Source organism: Mobula birostris, chromosome 15 (assembly GCF_030028105.1).
Source record: "Mobula birostris isolate sMobBir1 chromosome 15, sMobBir1.hap1, whole genome shotgun sequence".
Lineage (NCBI taxonomy): Eukaryota > Metazoa > Chordata > Chondrichthyes > Myliobatiformes > Myliobatidae > Mobula > Mobula birostris.
Window position 1 is genome coordinate 74,648,421 of NC_092384.1, and position 27,706 is coordinate 74,676,126.

General features: G+C 41.6%; 1 protein-coding gene across 1 annotated transcript in view; it reads right to left on the reverse strand.

Annotated features, from left to right (window-relative positions):
• The window catches only part of LOC140210733 (cadherin-8-like), a 341,499-nt gene that overhangs the window by 52,062 nt on the left and 261,731 nt on the right, over window positions 1-27,706 (reverse strand). Inside the window, exons 7-8 of the mRNA XM_072279963.1 lie at window positions 22,835-23,088; window positions 7,581-7,717 (exon numbers count right to left, since the gene is read on the reverse strand). Of these exons, the coding sequence (XP_072136064.1) occupies window positions 7,581-7,717; window positions 22,835-23,088 (391 nt within the window). The remainder of the gene's footprint in view (window positions 1-7,580; window positions 7,718-22,834; window positions 23,089-27,706) is intronic.

Below are 27,706 nucleotides of genomic sequence, written 5' to 3' on the forward strand. Positions count from 1 at the left end.
GTTATTACCCTTCAGCCAACAAGCTCCTGAACCAGTGTGGATAACTTCACTCACTTCAACTCTGAATTCATTCTCCAACCTATGGACTCACTTTCGAGGATTCTGAAAAGCAGGTTGTTAGTACTATCTATCTATCTACCTACCTATCTATTTATTTATAATCTTTTTTTTATTTGCACAATTTTTCTTCTTCTGCATATTTGTCTTCTTGTGTAGTTTTTCACTGATTCCATTTTATTTCTTTGTTCTACTGTGAATGCCTGCAAGGAAATGAATTTCAAAGTAACATCTGCTGACATATACACACTTTGATAATAAACTTACTTTGAACTTCGACTTTTTTGATAATTGAGACACAAATTTGTCAAAGGAAGAGAGGCAGGGGGAGTGGAATCAGAGTGACAGGAGTTAGTGAAGGGAGAGGAAGAGAAAACTGTGAGCCATTTGGTGGGTCTGTGATCATGATGAGTGGCTGGTTAGAGTGTGCCAGAATGTGTGTGCAAGAGTAAGCACTGTACTACAAGGAATGCATTGTAGATACAGCACGTGATTAAGAAAGTAAATACAACAATAGACATTATTGTGGGGACAGATGGAGAAATTCATTGACAATACTGGGGTTCAACCCAGATAAGTGTGAAGTGGTTCAACCAAGATAGGAGAAAGGTGGTTCATTTTGGTAGGTCAAATATGATGGCAGAGTATAGTATTACTGGTAAGACTCCTGGCAGTCTGGAGGATCAGAGGGATCTTGGGGTCCGAGTCCATAGGACAATCAAAGCTGCTGCGCAGGTTGACTCTCTGGTTAAGAAGACATACGGTGCATTAGCCGTCGTCAATCGTGCGACTGCGTTTAGGAGCCGAGAGGTAATGTTGCAGCTATATAGGACCCTGGTTAGAACCCACTTGGAGTACTGTGCTGGGTTCTGGTCGCCTCACTACAAGAAGGATGTGGAAACCATAGAAAGGATGCAGAAGAGATTTACAAGGATGTCGCCTGGACCGGGGAGCATGCCTTATGAGAACAGGTTCAGTGAACTTGGCTTTTTCTCCTTGGAGAGACGGAGGATGAGAGGTGACCTGACAGAGGTGTATAAGATGATGAGAGGCATTAATCGTGTGGATAGTCAGAGGCTTTTTTTCCAGAGCTGAAATGGCTAGCACGAGAGGGCACAGTTTTAAGGTGCTTGGAAGTAGGTACAGAGGAGATGTCGGGGTAAATTTTTTACGGAGAGCGTGATGAGTGCATGGAACAGACTGCCAGTGACAGTGGTGGAGGTAGATATGACAGAGTCTTTTAAGAGACTCCTGGATAGGTACATGGAGCTTAGTAAAATAGAGGCAGATGGGTAACCCTAGTAACTTCTAAGGTAAACACATGTTCGGCAGAGCTTTGTGGGCCGAAGGGCCTGTATTGTGCTGTAGGTTTTCGATGTTTCTATGTTTCTGTGTTTCTAAGACTGGCATGCTTAATGTCCTTGAGAAGACAGTGGCAAAGCATTTCACAGACTGCCGGAGCTTTTCATCCCAGTGACATAGAAGGGAAGAAGAGGTCCTTTTAATTCAGGATAGATTGTGACTCAAAAGGAAATGGAGGAGCAACACCTTATATTCCATATGGTAGCCTCCAGACTGATGGAATGAACATCAATTTCTCTACCTTCTAGTAACTTCCCTGCCCCCCTCCTTCTCTCTTTTTCCATTCCCCATTCTGGCTCCGTTCTCACCCTTCCCCTCTTCTTATTCTCACCTGTCTATCATGTCCCTTGGGTTCCCCATCTCCCTTCACTTCTCCCATGGTCCACTACCCTCTCCTATCAGAGTCTTTCTTCTTCAGCCTTTTATCTCTTCCACTTATCTCCACTCAGCAAAATTCAAATTTGAAAATAAATTTTACTATTAAAGTATATATATGTCACCGTATACTGTATGTTTTTCTGGTGAATGCTCCTATTTGATCCCGTGTGCCTGTGAAGCTGCTGCAAGTTTTTCATTGCACATGTGCATACACGTGCTTGAGCGTACAACAATAAACTTGACTTTGACTTTGAAACATGAAAATGTTACACATTTCAATGAAATAACCTGTTTCCTTGTAACCATGAAAAGTATAAACCTAATCTACTTAATCTCTTATTAAATGTCAACCTCGCCATCCCATAAAGCAAAATGGTGAACTTTTGCTAACCTTTCTCTCCACCTCTTCTTCAGTGGGGAGATACAGTGTATTCCTTACATAATATTCCAGAGATGACCTCATCAGAACTTTAGGTAATTGAAGCAAAATAAAAATGTAATTGTGCTCAAATCTTCTTACAAAAAAGGTTGACGTACCATTCCCTTTCTAGTTGCTCGCTTTAATCACACACTTACTTTCAGTGATTCATGTACAAGGGTGCCTAAACACTCCTTTCAATCTCTCTTCATTTAAAAGTATTCTATTTCTATCTTTTTTACCAAAGTGGATGCCTTTACGTTTTTCCACTTAAGCTCTACTGTCTGCAACATCTTTGCCCATTTACAATAACCTGACTCAGTCTCCTCGAAGCCTCTCTATACTTTTCTCATAGCAAACATAGCTTTGACAAAGTCATTCAGCATGGAAACAGCACTGCTGTCCCAACATATCCATGCCAAAAAAACTGCCTTTCTAAACGAATCCCTGCCTGTGTTTCAAGCTTATCTCTCTAAACCTTTCCTCTCCTTGTACATTTTTGCTCCACCCATATTCTTTGTATCCACCAGCAGATTTGGATACATTGCACTTAATCCCTCCTCTGAGTTGTCAACTGCTGAGGTTCCAGCAACCACACCTACACCATCTCAGTAACCTTCTCCCCCAGACTTGTGATACACACTAAAAACACCGTTCTCTTTTCCCAGTTCCTTTGTCTCCATCGCATTGCATCTGTTTCCCGGATAAAGCTTTCCTTTCCAGAAATCAGAGCTGTCCTCCTTCTTCAAAGCATGGGGTTTCCCTTCCTCCACCTTTGTTGCTGCCCTCACCACAATCTCCTCCATTTTCTTGACATGGGTTCTTACCTCTTACCCAATCTTCCTGCCACACTCCTCCACAACAGTGATAGAGTCTCTCTTGACCTTACCTCCCACCCTATGAGCCTCCATATACCTATCACCTCCCTCTGCTGTCCTTCTTTCTTCCCTTTCACCCATCGTTCACGCTCCTCTCCTATCAGGTCTCTTCTTCTCCAGCCCTTTACCCTTTCCACCTATCTGCTCCCAGCTTCTTACTTCTCCTCCTCCTCCTCCTCCTCCCATCTGGCTTCACCTATCACTTTCTAGCCTGTATGACCTCCTCACTCTCCACCTTCTTATTCAAGCTTCATCGTCCTTCCTTTCCAGTCCTGATGAAAGGTCTTGGCCCAAAATCTCGACTCTTTATTCACTTCCATAGAAGCTACCTGACATGCTCCGTTCCTCCAACACTTTGTTTAATTTACGTGGTACACAGTATAGCCTAGGTTCAGTGGTGTTGAAGGGAATAGAATTTGCAAGGGGTATCAATGCTTTGTGCCAAATGGTGTTGAGTTTACTGAGTGTTGTTGGAATGGTATTCATTCTGACATAGGGAGAGTATTCCAGTTCCCATAACCACCAGTTGAAGGGAAAGAGGGAAGGTGGGCTGGTGAATCATTTTGTCCTACTGGACCCAAGTTCTGAAGCTAGATCATAAAACATAAAAAATAGAACAGCATAGTGGGATGCTTCAGCCCATGATGTTGTGCCGACCTTAAACCTGCTCCACAATCAATCTAACCCTTCCCTTCACAGCCCATAAATCTCTATTTCACTTACATCCATGTCTCTACCTAAGAGTCTCTTGTATATCTCTAATGCATCAGCTTCTACCATCACTTCCATTAATGTGTTCCGTTCACCAACAGCTCTTAGTGTAACAAACCTCCCTAGACTCCCCTAAACTTTCTCCACTCACCTTAAATAGCCATCCTCTGATATTGGTGATGGCCACTCTGGGAGAAAGCTGCTGGCTATCCACTCTGTCTATACCTCTCATAAATTATCATCATCATTATGGGCCGTGTTGTATGACGTGGGTGATCATGGTCCACTGTTCTTGGAACTTTTTTCGACAGAGGTGATTTGCCGTTGTCTTCTTTTGGGCAGTGTTTTTACAAGACAGATGACCCCAGTCATAATCAATACTCTTCAGAGATTGTCTGTCTGGCGCCAGTGGTCTTGTGATATGCACCAGATGCTCATATGACCATCCATCACCTGCTCCGATGGCTTCACATGACCCTGTTCAGGTGGGGGTGCTAAGCAGATGCTACACCTTGACCAAGAGTGACCTGTAGGCTAGCAGAGGGAAGGAGCACCTTACACCTCCTTTGGTAGAGACGTATCTCCACCCCACCACCCACACACCTCTATCAAATCACCTCTCCTAACCTTATACTCCTCTATCAAGTCACCTATCATTTTCCTTTGCTCTAAAGAAGAAAGCTCTATCTCACTCAGCCTTTCCCCATAAGACAGAAGGAGCTGCTCTGATCTCTGTTTTCCAGGTGCTTCTGCACTAGAATAGTCATCATGTCTCAGCTGTAGGAGTATCACCACATCATATAATCCTTCCTCCAGATTTGCCAGTAAAACAAGGTTGAAAGCCATGGGCTATTTGGACAGATCATCTATAGTATGTTGGTGGCCATGTCAAGCTATATGAATGACACAGTCACATTGCCACACATTTAAAAGAGTCCAAGATATCATGAAGCAATAAATTCCTCTCATCAATGGGAGACTATATAATTTTCCTCAGGTATGCTAGAGGCTATATTAAACATGATGACCATCGTGACGTGGTAACCAAATAAGTGTTACTCATAAAATATAGGAGCAGAATTAGGCCACTTGGTCATATTATTTGCTGTTAGTATTTCTACCTCATTCTCCTGCCTTCGCTCCTTAACCCATCACCTTTTAATCAATTAAGAACCTATAAACCTCTGCTTTAAACATACCCAATGACTTATCTTGCACGGGCAGCAATGTCAATAAATTCCACAGGTTCATCACCCTCTAGCTGAAGGTTTTAATGGACATCTCTTTAGTTTTAGACTGTTCCCTTAGATTCTAGACTAAAGGAAACATCCTCTCTATATCAATTCTTTTGAGACCTTTCTGTTTCCGGTAGGTTTCAATGAGATCCTCTGTCATCCTTCTGAATCCATTGGCAACATCAAATCCTCCTCATATGTTAAGCCTTTCATTCCCTGGATTATTTTTGTGAACACCCTCTGGGCCCTCTCCAGGACCAGCACATCCTTCTCTTGATCTGGGACCCAAAGATGCTCACAATATTCCAAAAGTGGTCAGACCAATACTTTATAAAATTAGCAATGCGTCCTTGCTTTAATAGTCTAGTCCCTTTGATTTAGGTTGATCCTCTTTACATGGGTCTAAAGGCTATAGTTCAAGCATGCGTCAAAGCATATTTTTTAAAAGTTAACTGTTTCTTTTATCAGCTTCTACTCTGGGATATCGATTACATTAATATGCCTCTATTTCTATGCCCCATTATCTCATTTTCTATTATATACGTGGAGCAAAAGATAAATCTGACACCAGTGAGGAAATATGTACTGGAGAACACAGAACATTGAACAGTACAGCACAGTACAGTATGAGCCCTTTGGAAATTTTCCAGGTGGTTCCCACCCAGGAATCCACAGGTCCCTTGGTTAATGGTACAGGTCCATAGCATAAAAAAGGTTGTGGATTCCTGAGTTAGTCCAATATGATTAAACTGTTCTATTAGTATTGAGAAATATTTAGGTACTGTTTTATTTAGAGATACAGTGTGGAACAGGCCCTTTCAGCCCACTGAACTGTGTTGCCCAGCATCCAATGGATTTAACCCTAGCCTAATCACAGGACAATTTACAGTGGCCAAATAACCTAATAACTGTTATATCTTTGGACTGTGGGAAAAAACCAGAACACCCGGAGGAAATCAATGTGCACACGGGAAGGACACACAAATGTTCTTACAGAGTACACCAAAATTGAACTCCGAACTGCGAATGCCCTGAACTGTAGTAGCAAAACGCTAACCGCTACGCTGCTGTGACACCCCATTTGCTTGCAGAAAGTTGTGAACACAGCGCAGTCCAACACGTAATCCAGCCTCTCCTCCACTCACTGTATTTACAGTTACTGCTGTCTCAGAAAAGCAGCTAACATTGTGAAGGGCCTCTCCTATCAGCTTCATTCTCTGTTTTCCCCTCTCCTTTGGACAGAAAAATCTTGAAAACATGGACCATAACCCAGACCATGCTTTATTCTCGCTAGTGCCATCAGGATGAATGTACAGGAGCCTCAGTACTCCCATCAGCAGGTTCAGGAACAATTGTTACCATCAACCATTAGGCTCCTGAACCAAAGGGGAAAACTTCACTCAACTTCACTTGCCTATCATTGAAATGTTCCCACAACCTTTCAAGGGCTCTTCATCTCATGTTCTCAATATTTATTGCTTAATTATTATTATTATTATTATGATGATTATTATTTCTTTCTTTTTGTATTTGCACAGTTTCAAAGGTTTCAAAGGTACAATTTAATATCAGAGAAATGTATACAATATACATCCTGAAATGTTTTTTCTTCATAACCATCCTCGAAAATAGAGTGCCCTAAAGAATGAATGGCAGTCAAATATTAGAACGCCAAAGTCCCCCCTCAGCTCCATCCTCCTGCGCGTAAGTAGCAGCGAGCAACAATCACCCCTCCCCCAACCGGCAAAAATAAGCATCGGCTCCCGCCACAGAGCACTCAAGCGTGAGCAAAGCAACAGCAAAGACACAGACTTGCAGTTACCCCAAAGACTTTGCATTTCACCCGGTATTCGACGTACCACAGGTTCTCTCTCTCTCCCCCTAATAAGGGAGAAGGAGGTGTCTCGGTTTTCCCAGCGAGTGAAGTTATCCCCTTTGTTTCAGGAGCCTGATGGTTTGTTGTCTTGCGCACTGGTTAAATGCCCAAGTTGGTGCATTTTGTTATGTTTAATATTCTATGAATTATTGTGTATGTCCACAAGCTGATTAATCTCAGTTCTGTATATGTTAATATATACGTAAGCACTTACATAATAAATGTACTACAAACTTGGAACTGTGAACCAGACAAAAAAACAGTTTCTATCTCACTGTTATCAGAATCTGGAATGGAATGTTAACTACAAAAAGGCAAGCACTTGATCTCCCAGTCGACCTCATCATGGCCATTGCTCGTATTTGTCTACTGGCACTGCACTTTCTCTCTAACTGTTACATTATCTTCTGCATTCTTTTCTTTTCTCTTTACTACTTCGGTGTACTTATGCATGGAATAATTTCCACACAGACAAAATATTTTCATTATACCTTGCTACATGTGATGATAATAAATTAATTTCAATTCCCATTATTCATGACCCCATTTACTTCCCCGAACAGTGTCCAGTCCCACTTGTGTCCCCAACAGTGTCCAGCCTTAGTGAAAGTCAACCACTCGGAAGCATCAGGTTGATCCAGTCAATGAACCACAATGTTACGTACGAGTTTCCATGGCGATTATGCTGATATTGTGCCAAACATCAGTCTCTCTGTCTAGAGGCTTTGCCAATGTTATTTTTCCATCATCCGTATTAATGTTGAAGAGTCTCTCAAGGTCGGTGTGTCGATCAATGGAATACCTGCAAAACAAAGGCATTCAGTCCTCATGTCAGGAACGGTGCACTCACTCAAAACATAATGCCAGTGAAGGAGTGGGAGGGAGTGCACAGTTAACTTCAACCTTTAGCAAAATGAATAAATATACAATAAACTATCTCATTGTAATTTCAGCCAGTCTCTATAAGACCATAAGACATAGCACCAGGATGAGGACACTTGGTCCATCGAGTCTGCTCTGCCATTACATCATGGCTGATTTATCATCTCTCTCAATCCCATTTTCCTCCTTTCCCCCCATAATGTTTGATGCCTTTACTATTCAAGCACGTGTCAACCTCTATTTTAAGTATCAAGTTAGATTTTATTGTTATTTGCTCGTACATTTACACAACCAAACAAAACAACTTTCAAACGGACCACAATACACCCTCAAGGCATATATTACACACAGCACAGAAAGCAAATTATTACCACAAATAGATTAATAAACAATAATTCAATGTGCATGTAGTTTGCGGACAGGGAAACAATGAACAGATCATTAGCTTAGTGACGAGACTTCGGTGGTGGCAGGGTATTCATCAGTCTCACAGCCTAGTGAATATCCCCAATCACTTGACCTCCACAGCCATCTGTGGCACTGAATTCCACAGATTCACGGTTCCCTGGATAAAGACATTCCTCCTCACCTCTGGTCTTGTACTCACCCACTACAGGAAATATCATCTTCATGTCCACTCCATCTGGGCCTGTCAATTTTTGATAGTTTTCAATGAGATCTCCCTTCATTTTTCTACCTTCTAGTGACTACAGGCCCAGATCCATAAGACATTTCTCATATATTAACCCACTCATTCCCAGGATCATTCACGCGAATTTACGTCCATTCTTCCATTTCTATCTGAAGGTCAACATGCAATAAAGTCTAACCAGACAGCTCAACTTCCATTCACCTCAACATACATAGGAACAGAACTTTGCAATTAACTATTTATGAACTGTAGACATCCTTTATTCCAGGAAAATCAACACACAATATTATTTCATGTTCATTTTTTTGTGATGTGTACTTCACTGCCAATGCCATCATTTATTGTCTATTCTTAACTGCTTCTGAACTGAAGATGTGGTTAACCTCTTGATCTGAATCAATGGCTCTCCATTTCTCTCCACAGGCGCTACCTAATCTGTTGAGTCACTGTGGCAGCTCACTTTTTATATCCAGATTCCAGCATCTGCGGTCTTTTGTGTTGCCAACCACACCGATGATTTTGGAGTCGCACTGACCAGCCTGAGCAACAGATATCCTCCCCTGAAGATATTATTGAACTAGCTGGCTTTTCACTTAAATCTAGCGGTCTTGTGGTTTCATTTACTGAAGCTGGGAAAATCATTCTGGATTTAGTTATGTGAATTTAAATTTCTCAGCTGGATCTGAACTAACAAACTCAGGAGATTCAGCAAGTGCCGGAAATTTAAAGCAACATACACAAAATGCTGAAGGAACCCAGCAGGTCAGGTAACATCAATGGACTAAAATATGTAGTCGGAGTTTTGGGCTGAGACCATTTCTTTTTATTCATCTCCATAGATGCTGCCTGACCTGCCGACTTCCTCTAGTATTTTGTGGGGGTAACATCTCTGTATCAGTGGACAAATTAGTCCACTACTTAACTGCAGTACTACTGGACTCCTAATTTATGCACAGCGGTTGAAAATGAATAGATCATCTGATATTTTTTGTCTGATCAATACTGGCACTTGCAAGAGCTCCCTTAATCTCCTTTGAAATATTCCATGAGAACTGAATCAAAATCAGAATCAAATCCAGATTTATTATTGTCATGAAATTTGTAGTGGCAACAGCACAGCAATACATAAAATATGAGTATGAGTTATAATAAGAAATACATAAACAAGTAGCAGAAAAAGACAGCAATCTAGTGAGGTAGTGTTCGTGGTTCATGGACAGTTTAGAAATATGATAACAGAGGGGAAGAAACTGCTCCTAAAACATTGAGTGAGTGTCTTCAGGCTCCTGTACCTCCTCCCTGATGATAGTAATGAAAAGGGGGCATGTCCTGGGTGGTGATTGACGCCACCTTCTTGAGGCATTCTTTTCTTAAAAATATCGCAAATGCTGAGGAGGCTAGTACCTTTAATGGAGCTGGCTGAGTTTACAACCCTCTGCAGCTTTGTCGGATCATAAGGCAATAAAATATAGAACATAGAACATAGAATACTACAGCGCATTACAGGCCCTTCGGCCCACAATGTTGTGCCGACCCTCAAACCGTGCCTCCCATATGACCCCCCACCTTAAATTCCTCCATATACCTGTCTAATAGTCTCTTAAACTTCACTAGTGTATCTGCCTCCACCACTGACTCAGGCAGTGCATTCCACGCACCAACCGCTCTCTGAGTAAAAAACCTTCCTCTAATATCCCCCTTGAACTTCCCACCCCTTACCTTAAAGCCATGTCCTCTTGTATTGAGCAGTGGTGCCCTGGGGAAGAGGTGCTGGGTATCCACTCTATCTGTTCCTCTTAATATCTTGCACACCTCCATCATGTCTCCTCTCATCCTCCTTCTCTCCAAAGAGTAAACCCTAGCTCCCTTAATCTCTGATCATAATGCATATTCTCTAAACCAGGCAGCATCCTGGTAAATCTCCTCTGTACCCTTTCCAATGCTTCCACATCCTTCCTATAGTGAGGTGACCAGAGCTGGACACAGTACTCCAATTGTGGCCTAACCAGAGTTTTATAGAGCTGCATCATTACATCACGACTCTTAAACTCTATTCCTCGACTTATGAAAGCTAACACCTCATAAGCTTTCTTAACTACCCTATCTACCTGTGAAGCAACTTTCAGGAATCTGTGGACATGTACCCCCAGATTCCTCTGCTCTTCCGCACTACCAAGTATCCTGCCAAGTATATAGGAGCAGAAGCAGGCCATTCGACCCATTGAGTCTGCTCCACCATTCAATCACGAGCTGATCCAATTCTTCCAGTCATCCCCTTTCCCCTGCCTTCTCCCCATACCCTTTGATGCCCTGGCTAATCAAGAACCTATCTATCTCTGCCTTAAATGCACTCAATGACTTGGCCTCCACAGCTGCTCGTGGCAACAAATTCCACAGATTTACTACCCTCTGACTTAAGTAATTTCTCCGCAACTCTGTTGTAAATGGATGTCCTTCAATCCTGAAGTCGTGCCCTCTTGTCCTAAACTCCCCTACGATAGGAAATAACTTTGCCATTACCTAATCTGTTCAGGCCTTTTAATAATCTGCATGTTTCTATGAGATCCCCCCTCATTTTCCTGAACTCCAGGGAATACAGCCCAAGAGTGGCCAGACGTTCCTCATAGGGTAACCCTTTCATTCCTGGAATCAGTCTTGTGAATCTTCTCTGAACCCTCTCCAGTGTCAGTGTGAATAACATAATTCCTGCCAATTGCTACCTCTGTAGTAGAGGGTGATGAAAACAGTCAGAAAGCTGTACATTTGTAGAAATTTGCAGAGAGTCTTTGGTGACATCCCAAATCTCAACAATCTGATGAATACATTTGTTGGTATGCCTTCCTGTATTTGACAGATCCTTGGATTAGTACCTTTTTTCAAAAGAGATTTCTCTTGGGGGGGGGGTGAGAGCAATTCATACACTCATACACCATTGATACAGGCCATTTGGCCCAACCACAGCCTCCACCCAGCTTGTCCTAATTTCTTATGTTCATCCCAAATCCCCGATCCTTCTAAGCCCCATCCTTGCATGTACCTATCCAAGTGCTTCTTAAGTGATACTGTTGTACCTGTCTCAACCGCATTCCCTGGCAGCTCATTCCATATACTCACCACCCTGTGTGAAAAAGATGCCCCTCAAATCCCTTTTCAATCTTTCCCCGCTCACCCTAAACCTATGCTCCCTAGATTTAGACTCACGTACTCTTAGGGAAAGATCATCTATGCTTCTCAGAATTTTAAACCCTCTGTAAGTTCACTCCTTATTCCCCTACATTCCATGGAATAAAAATCTAGTCTGCACAACTCTTCCATATGACTCAGGCCCTCGTTCTTGAAATATCTGTGTCAATCGTTTCTGCACTCTTTCCAGTTTAACAAGCATCTTTTGTATAACAGACTGATCAAAACTGTACACCCCAGTCCAAGTGTAGCATCACCAATGGCTTAGACAACTATAACATATAGTCCCAACTGCTACGTTCAATCCCCTGACTGATGAAGCCCAGTGTGGTAAATGCTCTTTTAAACCACCATCGTCTGTAAGTAGTTTATACATTCACTCCGAGGCCACATGTGTTTCCTTTGGGGTTTTCTACCTAGGAGTGATGTTGGATTCAGTCACTGAGGGCATGGTAGTATAGTTGTTAGCATAACACTACAATAGCGCCAGTGGGTTCAATTCTGCCTGTGCATTGTCAGGAGTTTGTAGATTCTCCTCATTACCCTGTGGGTTTCTTTTGAGTGTCCTTCTGGTTTCCTCCCACATACCAGACGTACAAGTTAGTGAATTGTGGGCATACTATATTGGTGTCTGAAACACGGCGGTGTTTGCATGCTGCCTCTAGCACATCCTCAGACTGTGTGGTCATTGACACAAAAGGCGTAATTCACTATATACTTCAATATTTAGATATACAGGTGACAAATAAAGCTAATCTTTAATCTAAAGTAACCTTTTCCACTATTTCACAATTGGGATTAGTTCTTGCATTGGGACAATAATCAAACCTTCTGACAGAGAGAGGTGTCCCCTGAACTCATTATAGTCAATTACTCGAATCGAGTATGTTGTTCTGCTAAGGGATTGTCTTTGAGATTTAAGGTGGATTCCCTGAGTGGAGAACACCTGTGCATGACTTTGTTTAACGTGTGGAGGCTGATGCATGGGCAGCTACCAGATGGTCCTTGAATTTCGGGGTCATGATCTACTGGCATAGAATGCAAGATGACTGGGGTCCCTTCACTGCTGCAGCCTTCCTCTGCTTTCAGTGCGATGTGCCATCATCTTCCAACAGCTCAACCAATGAGGTCTTGGTTTGAACACTCTTGGTCTTGTACCTCCCCCTTGAGCATATCACCATCGGTGACCCTACCAGGAGCTAAGATCCAGAGGGCATCACTCTCAGGACCTTAGAAACTCACAACTTCGCCACCACAATGAAGTGATGACCTCAGAGAAGCACCATGGATACGTCCACAACTAGTGAAATACTGAAGGTACAGGTCAGACATGGAGAGAACCCCACTGGAAAAAAGCCCAAAGCAATCATGTCTAATGAGCTCAAATGCAGGTAAAGTGGCTGTGATTAATTCTTCTTCTTCGCGCTAACAACCGAATCACATCTGTATAGTTGCATTTCACCTCACTGCTGAGGTCAGCCTTAGTTTCTCACTCTCATTTCCTTCCCTGAATGTTTTCATAAAAAGCTGAATGCATTTTGCAAAACTGAAATTACATCTTCACTGTAAACCCTGTAAGTTTTCCTTTCAAACAAGATGCAATTTGTGGTAACAATTCACTGCTATGTGATGATTTGACCATGGGTGACCCTACCAGCTAAGTGTCAGATGGCTAAACTCCAGGCAGCATCATCCTCAGGACCTCAGGAACTCACAAGCCTCTCTGCACGAGAAGGAGACGATCCTCTGAAATAAGCTCCACTGGCAAATGATCAACACAGTTTCAAATGATCCCCAACAAATTTCAGAGCGACCTTTCAAATCCCGGTCAGTTATTTCAATTCACTGAATGAATGTAAGGGTGCTTGACAAGGGCTTTGGCAAGTGATCGACTGTGGCTTGAGTAGAGCCACATGCACCACCAAAAAGCCTAAAAAAAAAGTGTTGATTGCTGCTCGAGTGCATCTTACCGCAGAAAGACAGTCAGTTCAATACCTGCAGATTTTATCTTTCAGAGATCCTTCAAAGCTCAGCATGCTGGAGGAATAATTTTGCCTTAAATTAGGCTGCAATAGTTCTTTGCAGGACACCGTTATTATCAGGAAGAAGAAAGAAATAGACAACTGCCTTGAAGTAAGCACAGTAAATCATTTGTGAAAATAGGAGCGATTGTCAGCCCCTGCGAGGAAGTGCTGAGGTGATCTATTTACTGAGAGGATAAGAACATAAGGATTCAAAGGAGGCATAGGCCATTCAAACATGCACCATTGCTCAACAAGATCATGCCTCATCTGCCTCAACACCATTTCCCTGCACAATCCCAATATTCATTCATCCCTCTAATATCCTGGAATCTATACACTCAATCCTCCAACCTTATCGTAGGGTTTGGAGGCTTACATGTCTCAATGTTCTGGAGAGCTATGCTGACTGCAATTAGGGCATTATGCTTTGGATTTTGGTAGGGACACCCATGCTAAACCAGTCAAAGGTAGAGACTAGACTAAGAATAGTCCACTCGTCCTCCACGTTTTGGGGTTCAGTTCAGAGCTGATTGCCCTGACTGGTAAAGCAAAACTGGTACAGAAACAGCAAAGAAGAATACCTCTGCATCTGAGTGCGATTGGTATTCCTTAGTCTCCAGCTGAGACTTGTATGACTGACTGTAGTAAAAGCTGAGAGGAAGCTACTGACACGATGAAAGAAACCCTCCACACCACCAGAGGTAAAGGACCTTCATTGCTGCGCTAGATGCCAGTGGTGTATCGGGCAGTAAGTAAGACTACACTCAGTGGCCACTTTATTAGGTGCACTTGTACAGCAGCTCATTCATGCCAATATCTAATTAGCCAATCGTGTAGCAGCATGCAGACATAGTCGAGAAGTTCAGTTGTTACTCAGACCAAACATCAGAATGGGGGAAGAAATGTGATCGGAGTGATTTACCCACGGAATGATTGCTAGTACCAAAAGCGGGGCTTTGAGCTTCTCATAAACTGCTGATCTCCTTGGATTTTGCATAACATTCTCTAGAGTTTACAGAGAATGTAATTTACAACACTGAACTGACCATTGTACGCAACCTTTCGACTCAATTTCAAGTACTCTACAACTCATGTTCTCAGTATCACTTATTTATTTATTTGTTTGTTTATTAATTATCACTTGTTTCTGTTTTGTGTTTGCACAAGCTGTCAAGTCTCTGTACGTAGTTCTTCATTGATTCTATTGTACTTCTTTGTTCTACTGTGAATGCCTGCAATAAAATTAATCTCAAGGTATTATTTGTTGGAAATAATGAAAAGTTCCTAAATATCAAAAGTTTACTATAAAGAGCAGTAAACACTAACAAACTAAATCAAATCAATATTTGGTGTAACTAACATTTGCCTTTAAAACTGCATCAATTCTCTGAGGTACACCATCCTGTCTTGTAGCTTTATAAGAAAAGTGGCTAATAAGCAACAAGAGTTGCACAGTCCATGAAATTGAGAACAAAGTTTGTGCTCAATCATCAGTTCAGTGTCATCGTGCAAACATTTTAGGCACCCGAGATTTTTTATATGGTTTCAGATGATATGCCTTCCATAGAGCCCAGATCTCCACATCATCAAATTGTCTGGGATAAGCCGGTGATGCAGAAGCCAGTGAGACAGCTGAAGTCTGCAGAAGAACTCTGGCAAGTTCTCCAAGATGCTTGGAACAACCTACCAGCTGATTTTCTTATAAAACTGCATGACACGGCCCGGTATGGAAGAGAATTGAAGCAGTTTTAAAGGCAAAGGGTAGTTACACAAAATATTCATTTGATTTAGTTTTATACTGTCTACCGCTCTTTACAATAAACTTTTTGATATTTAGAAACTTTTTAGTTCATTATTTTTGAAAACATCTTCATTTTACATATCTTTTTACATGTGCATAAGACTATTGCACAGTCTTTGTACTTTGTCAGTATGTATTTTGACAATAAAATTTACTTTGTACTTTGATCTTTGAACTTTATATCACTCTGAGTAAAGAAAATCTCATTTCAGCCCAAACTGATCTTCAATTTACAGCTTTGGACTGCTTGGCTAGAGGAATCACTGTTCCTGCATCCAGCTTATTAAGCCCTGGCTTGAGTAGGGACACTAGACCAGTGACCAGTAGTCCAGGTGTTCTCACCAAGTCCCTACATAATTATTGATACTCAGGTTCTTTTGCAAGAAAAGCCAATGTAGAAAAAAATCCTAAACTGCCTGTTGTACCTTGTTGCATTAGGATGTAAAAGTGTTATTTTCTTTGTATTTCTCTAGTAGTTTAACTTCCCTGTACTGACTTTTTATATAATTACCTATATCATCATCTATATACATATACATTCAGTAGCCACTTTGTTACATTCATCCTCTACCTGATAAAGTGGCCATTGAGTGTATATTCATAGTCTAGTTTCTGCAGTCCATCAGTGTCAAGGTTCAACATGTTTTACATTCAGAGATGCTCTTCTGCACACCACTGTTATAACCTGTGGATGGTTGAGTTACTGTCGCCTTCTGGTCAGCTTGAATCATCTGGTCTTCTCTTCTGACCTCTCTCATTAACAAGGCACTTTTGACCACAGGACTGCTGCTCACTGGATTTTTTTTTTATATGTCACAACTTTCTCTGTAAGCTCCAGAGACTGGTGTGCGTGTAAATCCTAGGAGATCAGTCATCTTTAAGATACCTCAAATAATCCTGTCTGGCACCAACAATCATTCCATGATCAAAGTCACTTCGATCACATTTCTTCCCCATTCTGATGTTTGCTCTGTACCTCTTGACCGTGTCTACATGTTTTTATGCATTGATTAGCTGCCACACGATTGGTTATTTAGATACGTGCTTTATTGAGAAGGTGTACAGGTGTTCCTATTAAAGTGGCCATGGTGTGTAATTGTCCAGTGAATTTTCCAGTCATTATGGTAGTGTTGCTTCTTTATTTTTCTGGAAACTTCTTAGTTTCCAACAACACTTGAATCTGACTATTTTATAGGCTAATTGTTATCAAAGAAATGTTTGTTTTCTCCAGTCTAGGTATGAGATACCACAGCTATCTTTTCCTTAATTTCTTAGTTCCCTCAGCTCCTCTTTTCTGTAAGTTTTTTGTTTTTGTAACACTTAATAAAACAATTGTAACATTTCCCTCTTGCATAGCGCTCCAAATGTCTTTAATTCATGTGCCTATCGAAGACCCTTTTAAATCTCCTTAATGTATCTGCCTCTACTAGCACCACAATGCATTTCACATGACTACCACCTTCTGTTAAAAATAGTCCTCTAACATCTCCCCTATACTTTCCTCAAATCACCTTAAATTATGCCCCCTCATATTTACCGTTTCTATATGAAAAAGGGTGTTGGTTGTCCAATATATCTATGCCTCTTATAATTTTACACACCTCTATGAAGTCACCTCTCATCTTTCTTTGCTCCAAGGAGATTTCAATAATAATCCAGCAATTTTTTTTTATAGTCATCAAGACTAATTGTTGTGGCAAGATCCAGACTATTAACTGTATTTAAATTCCACAGAGGTCACTGTGGGATCAGACATTCAGTTTCTGGACTATTAGTCTTTTTCGCTCGTTCTGTCCCATGTATGACATGGGCGATCATAGTCATTCCATGACCATGATTATTCTTGTCAAATTTTTCTACAGAAGTAGTTTGTCATTGCCTTCTTCTAGGCAGTGTCTTTACAAGACAGGTGACCCTAGCCATTATCAATAATAGAAACATAGAAATCCACAGCACATTACAGGCCCTTTGGCCCACAATGTTGCATTGACCATGTAATCTACTCTAGAAACTGCTTAGTTCTATTCCCTGCTGCATAGCCCTCTATTTTCCTAAGCTCCATGTACCTATCTAAGAGTCTCATCTTCTCCCCAGCTAATCTCTCACGGCCCTCATTCGAGACTTGATGTTTAGCACTTTTGAGCACTCTGTACAGCAGGCCTCCCTCTAATGTTATGTCCTTTTTTAACTTCTTTTTTGCTCATTTTATTTTCACACGTGTCTGAGTTTATATGTCCTTGTTGATTTTATTGTTTTTTGAAAATTTTGAAAATAAAGTATTTATTTATTACCCCCTTGTATCCACCTCTACCACCAACACTGACAGGGTATTCCATGCACCCACCACTCTCTGTGTGAGAACAGAGAGATTGTCTTCAGAGATTGTCTGCCTAGTGTCTGTCGGTGGCTGCATAACCAGTACTTGTAATATGCAACTGATGCTCGTACGACCAATCCATCTCCTGCTGCCATGGCTTCATGTGACCCCGATCGAAGGGGTAGGGGAAATGGTGCTAAACAGGTGCTACACCTTGCTCAAGGGTGACCTGCAGGTTAGTGGGGGGAAGGTGAGCTTCACACCTCCTTTAGTAGAGATGTATCTCCACCCTGCCACCCATATCAATCTAAGGCTGTACATTGCTAGTTGCTCTGGAAATTCAAAAGATTGAGATTAAAGATTAACTTTATTTGTCGAGTTATCATCGAAATATCAAAACGTACAGAGAAATGCGTCCTTTGCAATGAGTCAGCGAGGATTGCACAGAGCAGCACTCAAGGGTCACTAGGCTTCCAGCACCATCACAGCATGCCCACAGCTCACTAACCCTATCTCACACACCTTTGGAATGTGGGAGGAAACCGACGCTCCCAGAGGAAACCCACATGATTACTGGAAAACGTACAGGCTCCTTACAGGTAACTAGGAGGGTAGAACTCTAAGAGCAATCACAAAAGCAATGTGCTAACCCCCATGCTACCAGGTTGAAAGATTAAGTTGGCTATTTAGCCTGCACTGACTCCATGTCCAGTGTATCTCGGCCACATGTGGAGACTACAACTGGACACATCTGGCCAAAGCTCTGAACAATCTTAGCAGACCTCCTTAGTGGAAGTGGAGACACATACGACAGAAGTGTTTAAGAGACTCTGAGTTCGGCTCATGAATGTGGAGGAAATGGAGTGATATGGACCACATGCAGGCAGATGGATTTAGGCGACATCAGTGGAATTAGCTCAGCACAACATTGTTGGCCAACAGGCATTTTCCAATGCTGCACTGATCTACCTATGTTGTTGAGTGGCCTAGTCCAGCTCCTATTTTTTCTTTTTCTGTGAATCTAGGGCTGGTTAGTCAAGATTCAAAATTGTTTTATATCATTTCCTGTGGATAAGAGTAAAGGAGAACAAAATAATTTTTACTCTGCATCCAATGCAACACAAAAAAAAAACACAAAATAAAAGGAACACAACAATAATAGAAAAAAACACAATAAGTATAAATACATAAGGTAGCTTCTATACATAGATTAATTATATGCCTATAAAGTTACAAACAAGGAAAATCTGCAGATGCTGGAAATCAGAACAAAATGCTGGAGGAACTCAGCAGGTCAGGCAGTATCTATGGAAAAGAGTACAGTCAACGTTTTGGATGAGACCCTTTATCAGTACTGGAGGAAAAGAGATGAGCAGTCAGAGTGAGAATGTGGTGGGAGGGGAGGAAGAAAAACAAGGTGATAGATGAAACCAAGAGGGGGAGGGTGAAGTAAAGAGCTGGGAAGTCCATTGGTGAAAAGAGATAAAGGGCTGGAGAAGGAAGAATCTGAAAAGAGAGGCCAGAAGGCCATGGAAGAAGAAAAAGGAGGAAAGGAGGAGCACCAGATGGAGGTGATGGGCAGGTAAGGAGATAAGGTGAGGGAAGGAAATGGGAATGAAGAATGGTGAAGTTGCATTACCAGAGTTTGAGAAATCAATGTTCATGCCGTCAAGTTGGAGGCTGCCCAGATGGAATATAAGGTGTTGCTCCTCCAACCTGAGTGTGGCCTCATCGCAACAGTAGAGGAGGCCATGGACTAACATATTGGAATAGGACTGGGAAGTGGAATTAAAATGCGTGGCCACTATGAGATCCTGCTTCCTCTAATGGATGGAGCGTAGGTGCTTGGTGAAAACTGTCTCCCAATCTACGCTGGGTCTCATGGATATACAGGAAGTCATACCAGGAGTGCTGGATACAGTACATGACCCCAACAGACTCAGGTGAAGTGTCACCTCACCAGGAAGGACTGTTTAGGGCCCTGAATGATAGTGAAGGAGGAAGTGTAGGGGTAGATGTAGCACTTGTCCTAGTTGCAAGAATAAGTGCCAGGAAGGAAGATCAGTGGGGAGGGACGAATGGACAAGGGAGTCACGTAGGGAGTGATCCCTGTGGAACGCATAAAGCGGGGGGGGGGGGGGTGGGGGGGAGGGAAAGGTGTGCTTGTTGGTGGGATCCCATTGGAGATGGCAGAAGTTATGAAGTTAATCTAGACACAGGAGAATCTATATATATATATGTATATGTATAAGGTGACAGACCCTGCTTTACTTGCTTTGTACTTATGACTGTGAGGCGAAGCACGGTTCAAGTGCTATATTTCAGTTGGTTGATGACACCACTGTCGTTGACCGAATCAGAGGTGGTGATGAATCTGCATATAGGGGGGAGATTGAAAATCTGGCTGAGTGGTTCCACAACAACATCTCACTCAATTTCAGCAAAGCAAGTAGATGATTATTAACTTCAAGAGGAGCACTGTCACAGGAAAGCAGCATCTATCACGGACCCTCACCACCCAGGCAATGTACTCTTCTCATTGCAGCCATCACGAAGAAGGTACAAGAGCCTCGGGACTCACAGCAACAGGTTCAGGAGCATTTATTATCCCTTAACCATCAGTCTCTTGAACCGGGGGGAGTAACTTCACTCAAATTCTCTTGCCCTATCACTGACCCGTTCCCACAACCTATCGACTTACTCTTAAGGCTCTTATCTGATGTTTGCAATATTATTTATTTATTTAGTTATTGTATTTCTTTTTATTTCTTTTGTATTTGGACAGGTAGTTGTCTTTTGCATATTGGTTGCTTGTCCATCCTGTTAAGTGTGGTCTTTCTCTGATTTGATTGTGTTTCTTGGATTTAATGAGTATCCTGCAAGGAAACAATTCTCAGAGTTGGATGGTGTGAGGTATATGTACATTGATAATAAATTTACCTTGGGCTCTGTCAGGAAATGATAAAGTAGTGGTGGATGGCGTAGTGATGGTGTAGGCTTATTGGGTGGAAGCATTGATCAGTTTTACTGCAAAAGTAACTGTTAATCAGTCTGGTGGTCCTGGCCTCCTTCATGATGCGAGACCATGAGCAAGATAGGTGGATCCTTCATGATGTAATTGATCCTTTTCTGGAACCTTCCGGGACAACTTGATCGATACAACAGACCTATTATTAATCCATGAAAGCTACTTCAACGTAAAATGGACAGAAAAATCATTGAAAAATCTCAAGGAAATGGGTTATATTTGTGTCTATCCCATCTCAAGATGGGCTTTAAACTTTAATTGTACTTGTTTTCTATAGTAGGGGAGCCTAGGACCAGAGGGCACAGCCTCAGAATAGAGGGACGTACCATTCGAACAGCAACGAGGAGAAATTTCTTCAGCCAGAGGGTATTGAATCTGTGTAATTCTTTACATAGATAGCTGTGGAGGCCGTTATTGGGTATGTTTAAAGTGGAGGTTGATATGTTCTTGATTAATAAGGACATCAAAGGTTACAAAGAGAAGGCAGTGAAATGGGGTTCAGAGGGATAATATATCAGCCATGATGGAATGATGGGCTGAATGGCCTATTTCTGCTCCTAAGTCTTATGGATGAAGTTTTCTACAATCTAACCTGTTGTGCTGATCTTTATTTCAATAATGGGAAGAAGGATCACAGAATTAGAATCAGAGTAGTACACTGGTGTGCGACATGACCTTTTTATTCCTACAGTGTCCTGGTACCAATACATATTGTACAAGAACAAGTATCGTTCAAAGTGAACCTTTTCACTGATTGACTTGGAGCTTTTTTACAACGTCTGGTCAAGTAGAGATGATAGGTTCTTGATCAGTAAGGGGATTGAAGGTTATGGGGAGAAGACAGAATGGGGTTGAGGTAAAATTAATCAGCCATATGGAATGTTGGAGCAGACTCAATGGGCCAAAATGGCATAATTCTGCTGCAATGTATTACGGTCTTAAAGTTTGATTTGCTTTCCTAACTGTACATTTGAAACCTCTAAACTGTTGTGTATATTGGTCAGATGCAGACTACACAGACTAAATCATACTGCCTAGATGGGATATTAAATCTTTCTGTATTCTTCTATTATTTGAAGCTATTTGCTGAGACAGGAATAGATGAAATGAATAAATAAAGTAAACATTCAGAGCCCATGTGCAGGGCAGTTTATGCAAAGTGCACATTTCTCCACACACACACATACACAAGATATCTTGAATTCCTTGTCATGGAAGTATGGTCTCTATTAGTTATCAATATTACATCGAAAATATAGCAGCCCACATGCTCACAGCAAGATCAGGTCAACATCACAATGATCAAGTATTAGTTACAAGGAAAGCTAAAATAGGTTAGGACTTTATTCCCTGGTGTGTAGGAAAATGAGGGGAGATTTGACAGAGGTATATAAAGCTATAAATGTGTACAGTAGATAGGGTAAATGCAAATATGCTTTCTCACTGAGGTTAGGTGACACAAGAACTAGATGTCATAGATTAAGGGGAACCGAAGGTGGATCTTCTTCATGCAGAGTTGGTGAGAATGTGGGACGACCTGCCAGCGGAAGTGGTAGATGCAGGTTCACTTGCAACATTTAAGAGAAGTTTGTATGAGTACATAAATGGAAAGGGTAAGAAGGAATGTGGACTATCTGCAGGTAGATGTGACTATGCAAAGGATGAGTTCAGCATAGACAAGATAGGTCGAAGCCCCTGTCCCCTGTTTATCTGCTGTATGTTTCATGGCTCTATGAATCTAGTGTGTGTGTGTGTGTGTGTGTGTGTGTGTGTGTGTTTGGGTGCCTCAAATGCAGCATGACGTTTCCCACTGTTCAGTGGCTGTTGACCCTCATTTTCAAGATTTAAAGATGCTCAATGAAACTCCCAAACTCCTTGAGTTCTGGCAATAAAGAGTAAATTTCCTGATAAACTGTCCATAAATGATTGTTTTCTATACTTCCAAATATGACAGCGGTTGAGCTAGAATCTGGGGAATTAGCATCTCATCGAAGAGTTTACAGGCAGGGGAAGTAATCAAGACCTTTGTTACCTTATAGAGCTCTCAATGACATCAGGATCACGAGCCTGAAGCTCTCCGATGACTGAGCCCAGGGCAGTGTCCTCCCTCACTTCCAAGAAATAGGCTGGCGACGAGAATACAGGAGGCTCATCTGCATCTTCTACAGTGATCTTCACGGCTGCAGTGTCTTTGAAGGGTCCTTTGCTGATGAAGTGTGGGTCGATGTGGGTATTCCCTGCCTCCACTTTCAGGGTGTATGATCGTTTAGTCTCAAAATCCAGAGGCTGTGGGAAGTGACAAAGATGAATGTTTTCCACTAATGACTCTAAGCAGGGCAGAACAAATAATATTAACACTGATGGATGTAGCTTCTGTCAGATTGGTACGTCTCACAACAAGGTCATCCATGTGTTCATTCAATATTCAAGATTGTTTAATGTCATTTCCAGTACACAAGTGTAAAAGAGAACAAAACAATTGTAACTCCAGATCTGACACATTACAAAATATATGCAATAAGGTAAATAACATAATCATAAAAAGTACAATAAACTACATAAGATAGCTTATATATGTACAGTCGATTGATTGTATGTCCATAAAGTGATGTTAGGCACAGGAGTGTCCAGGTGACTCTGACAGGAAATGATAAAGTAGTGGTGGTGGGTGGGGTGGTAAGGTGGGAAGAGGTCATGATTAGCCTGTTTGGGGAAAGTGGTTCAGAGACTGGAGGTCCTGGCATGCTTAATCCTCAAAAATAATAAGAAATAATAAGATAGTATTTCAGTGATTATCTATTGCATGTATTTTACTTGGGGACTTGAAACTCTCTTATAGTCCATTAATATTGTCTTCACTATGTAGTAACACTCAAGGATATTTTTCATTTTCCCACTCATTAATTTATAGAGACAATCTATTAATTTTTTAGCAGTCATTACATATACAGAGAACCACTCTGGTTCTTCATTATTAAAGATGTGCATGATTATTATGGATCTTTAAGTGTGGATCATAATGCTTATTCCATATTTTTCTGATGAAGGGTCTTGATCTGAAACCTCAACTGTTTATTCATTTCCATAGTTGCTGCCTGACCTGGTCCCTGCTGCGTTGTGTGGATGTGTTGTTCTGGTTTTCCAGCACCTGCAGAATTTGTGTCCATATGTTTCGATTGTGATCTTATCGGATGCCAGAGTCAAGTGTTGTCAAGCAATGTAGCAACTTTGCTTTCATTCAATTTGTAGCGTGGGGTTAAGGACTGAAAATAATTAGTGTGCTTGCTTGTAAGTTATCCTTGACAGGTATATACTTGTTGCAACTTAATGCATTCTGAAGAAATTATAATGAAGTGAGAATGCACTTTGTTCATCTAAGGCTGTGCTTTCCACAGAACACCATCAGGTCAACGTAGGCTGTTGGCTCTGGTGGGCGGCGATGACAAATAAGTATTAATTTAAGCCACCACCTATTCTAACATCACCATTGCTATATATCACATGGTTCAGATATTTTTAGCTTCCTGCAACAACACCTGACTTTAGACAGGTGATCCCTTCCATCGTCTTGTATGGAACAAGCAACAAGCCATATGGAAATAGTCTAGGTCAGTTATTGAGGGAAGGTGTGAGAAAGCTGTATGTAGAGATTCAATCAACAATATCCAATCTCTCACAGTCCAATAAGCAGCTTCAAATCAAATGCATCAAAGCTACTGTGGCAGCTCAACATAATTGCCACAAGAAACTGCGGAACGTTGTGGGTACAGCTCAGCACATCACAGGAACTAGCCTCCCTTCTATCTACTCTGTCTATACCTCTTGCTGCCTCAGTAAAGCAGGCAGCATAATCAAAGACAACACCCAACTTGCACATTCTCTCTTCTTATATTTCAGATTGGGAAGAAAATACCAAAGCCTGAAATTACATAACACTGACTTCTATCCTGGTATTCTCAGATGCTTCACTGGACCTCTTGAATGATAAGATGGACTCTTGGCCTCACAATCTACCTCATTAACATGCACAGCACTTTTTCATAGTTTTTATACTTTATTCCACATTGTTTTTTTTTTACTTCACAATGTAATGATCTGAACAGTATGAACAGTATGCAAGACAAGCTGTTCACTGCATCTTGGTACATGTGACAATAACAAAGCAATACCAATAGCAACACCAATATCTACATGGGTACTAACATTGCCAAAGAAGTCTTAGGGAAGTATTGGACAGCATCTGTATTCCAAGTGATATTACGTACGGCATTGACAAAATATTCCAACCAGCTATCAATCTGCTATTGCAAGACCCTGCTGGACATTCAGAACTTAATGTACTGCAGGTCTACCCTATCAGCCAGTTGCAGATTGGTGAGAAACTGAAGGAGCTGGACTTGGTGTGGATTCTGCTGCTGCCTGCGTCAGAGAGGCGTCAGTGCATGAAGGTGGTGTGTGGTCTAACAGCGAGAAATTGTCTTAGTTGCTTTTCTTGTGATTGCATGCCACTCTGGGACACTGGAAGTGCGGAATGCTACAAGTCTGATTCACAATGGCGGGGGAGTTGTGTGGCCTTGGTCATAGCAAGGACTAGGCCTCAAACTACGGTATCACCTGTTAGCAGCTGACCAGGAGAAAGGTGTTGGAGTCGCTGCACTCCTCGGGAAGTCGTGTAGAACGGCATCCATGCTGGAGTTGGTGTCCTCCAGTGATCACTTGGCAGAAGCCAGGATGTATGTTGTTTGATACAGACTACTGCAACATTCCTGGACTCAGGGATTTGGACTATATATTTTTTTGTATGTGACTGTATTTTACTGCTGTCTTACGGCATATGTGCTAAGGGTGCCTTGTTCTGTGAATGACTGTTGGTACTGTTCTTTGCACCCTGTCCCCAGAGTAATTGCATTTTCATGGGTATTCATGTATTGTTGAATGACAATTAGACTTGAACCTGAACAGACTCCTTTGCAAGGTGGGAACAGTGACTATCACTGTTCAGGTTAGACCTATGGTCTCAAGTCTCTGGGGAAAAAAAAACAACCAAAGTTTTACGTAATTCAACATAACATCTCAATAGCTATATTCTACTTTGATTTATGAAGGTGAATGTGCCAAAAGCTCTCTTTATAACCTTATATACCTGCATTGTTACTTTCAAGGAATTATGGATTGGTACTCCTGGGCCACTTTGTTCCACCACACATCTTAGAGTCCTACCATTTACTGTGTAAGTCATAGCCTGGTTTGTCCTTCAACAGGCCATGCTCTAGCATTAGCCATTGTAAACTGGCCCTAGTGTAGGTGGTTGGAATCATTTTGGGGGAGTTGAAGGGAAGGTGTGGAGAACTAAATGCCTTGAGCATAGGAGCCATGTAACTGGGTACTTGATGGTTTGCATTGCTGCATTCAGCTGAAGGGCCTGTTTGACTCCATAACTATAACATTTTGATCACCACTTTAATCAACTAGTTTGCTGGTGTTGGATTGGGGTGTAGTATTGTTGTTTTCCTTGGGGTTTAACTTCCCTGTGTTTTCCTGTATTTTTATATATAGTTACCGGTGTACATGTAATTGTTCAGTGGTATTTTTTTCAGAAATTGCGATACAGCTACTTTAGTATTTTTCTAGAAACTTCTTAGTTTTCAATAGGATGTGTCATGCCGCTTGAGTTTGGCTATTGGCTATGTGTTCACTTTTTTGCATGTTTTGCTCTTGTTTTGCACTGGGGCGTTTGACAGTCCTTGTTGTGAGGGGTTTTTTTTGATGGGTTCTATTATGTTTCTTTGATTTGTGGCTTCCTGCAAGAAGATGAATCCTAAGGTTTATTATGTGATACACATTTGATAGTAAATGTACTTTGAGCTTTGAACTTTAACTGTTATCACTGAATTTTTGTTATCTCTAGTCTGTGTCTTTTCTTTCTTTTTCAGCTCTTCTTTTTTGTTCATTTTCCACTCTTGTGACACCTACTAAAACAACCGTAAGCAATATGATTTGTGGCTCATTCTTGACTTCCAAAGAAACGTTGGATCACAAACGTATCAGGATACAACACTGGCAATACTCTGTGCTCGTGCAACAGTTGAGTTCCTTTTCCCCAAAGGTTCTTAGGAGGTCATTAAGGTTCAGACAAATGACATACTTGAGATGCTGAGGTAAACTGGAGCACCCAGGGGAAACCTGTATAATGACAAGAAGAATGCACAAACTCCACACAGCCAGCATCACACATGTACTTTGAACCTGGATCACTGGAGCAATGGGGAAAACTGCTGAAACAGATGATTTACAGTACTGTGCAAAAGTCTTAAGCTCATATATATACACCTAAGGTGCCTAAGACTTTGCAGAGTACTGTAGTAATTTTATGTATTGCATTGTACTGCTGCCACAAAAAAAACAAAATTCACGATAAATGTGAGTAATGATAAACCTGATTCTGATATGGGTCTCTATTGTGGACTGAGAGTGGGAAGGGGGCAGGGAGAGGGGAATCTTGGCTGGGAAAAGGGGAAGGGAGAGGGGAGGGAGAAGGACATTCTGTAATGATCAATAAACCAATTGTTTGAAATCAAAAGACCTTGCCTGGTGTCTCAGGGCTGGGTGAGTCTGCACCCGTGCCACCCCTCACCCCTGGCACTCCTTCTCTGCCACCTGTCCCATACCCCTCCTACGGCGCTCCACCCTTGCCATTCCCAACATCCTTTGCTCCTACCAAACTCACAAACTCACTCTCCACTGCACGTTTCCAAATACTGTACTGTGCAAAAATCTTCAGCACTCTATCTATACATATGTGCCTAAGAATTTGTACAGTACTGCAGATTATCTGTTTTATCTCAGGATTTATTTGTTAATCTATTCATTTTTTGTTCTTTTTTTAAATATTATTTGTTTTGTT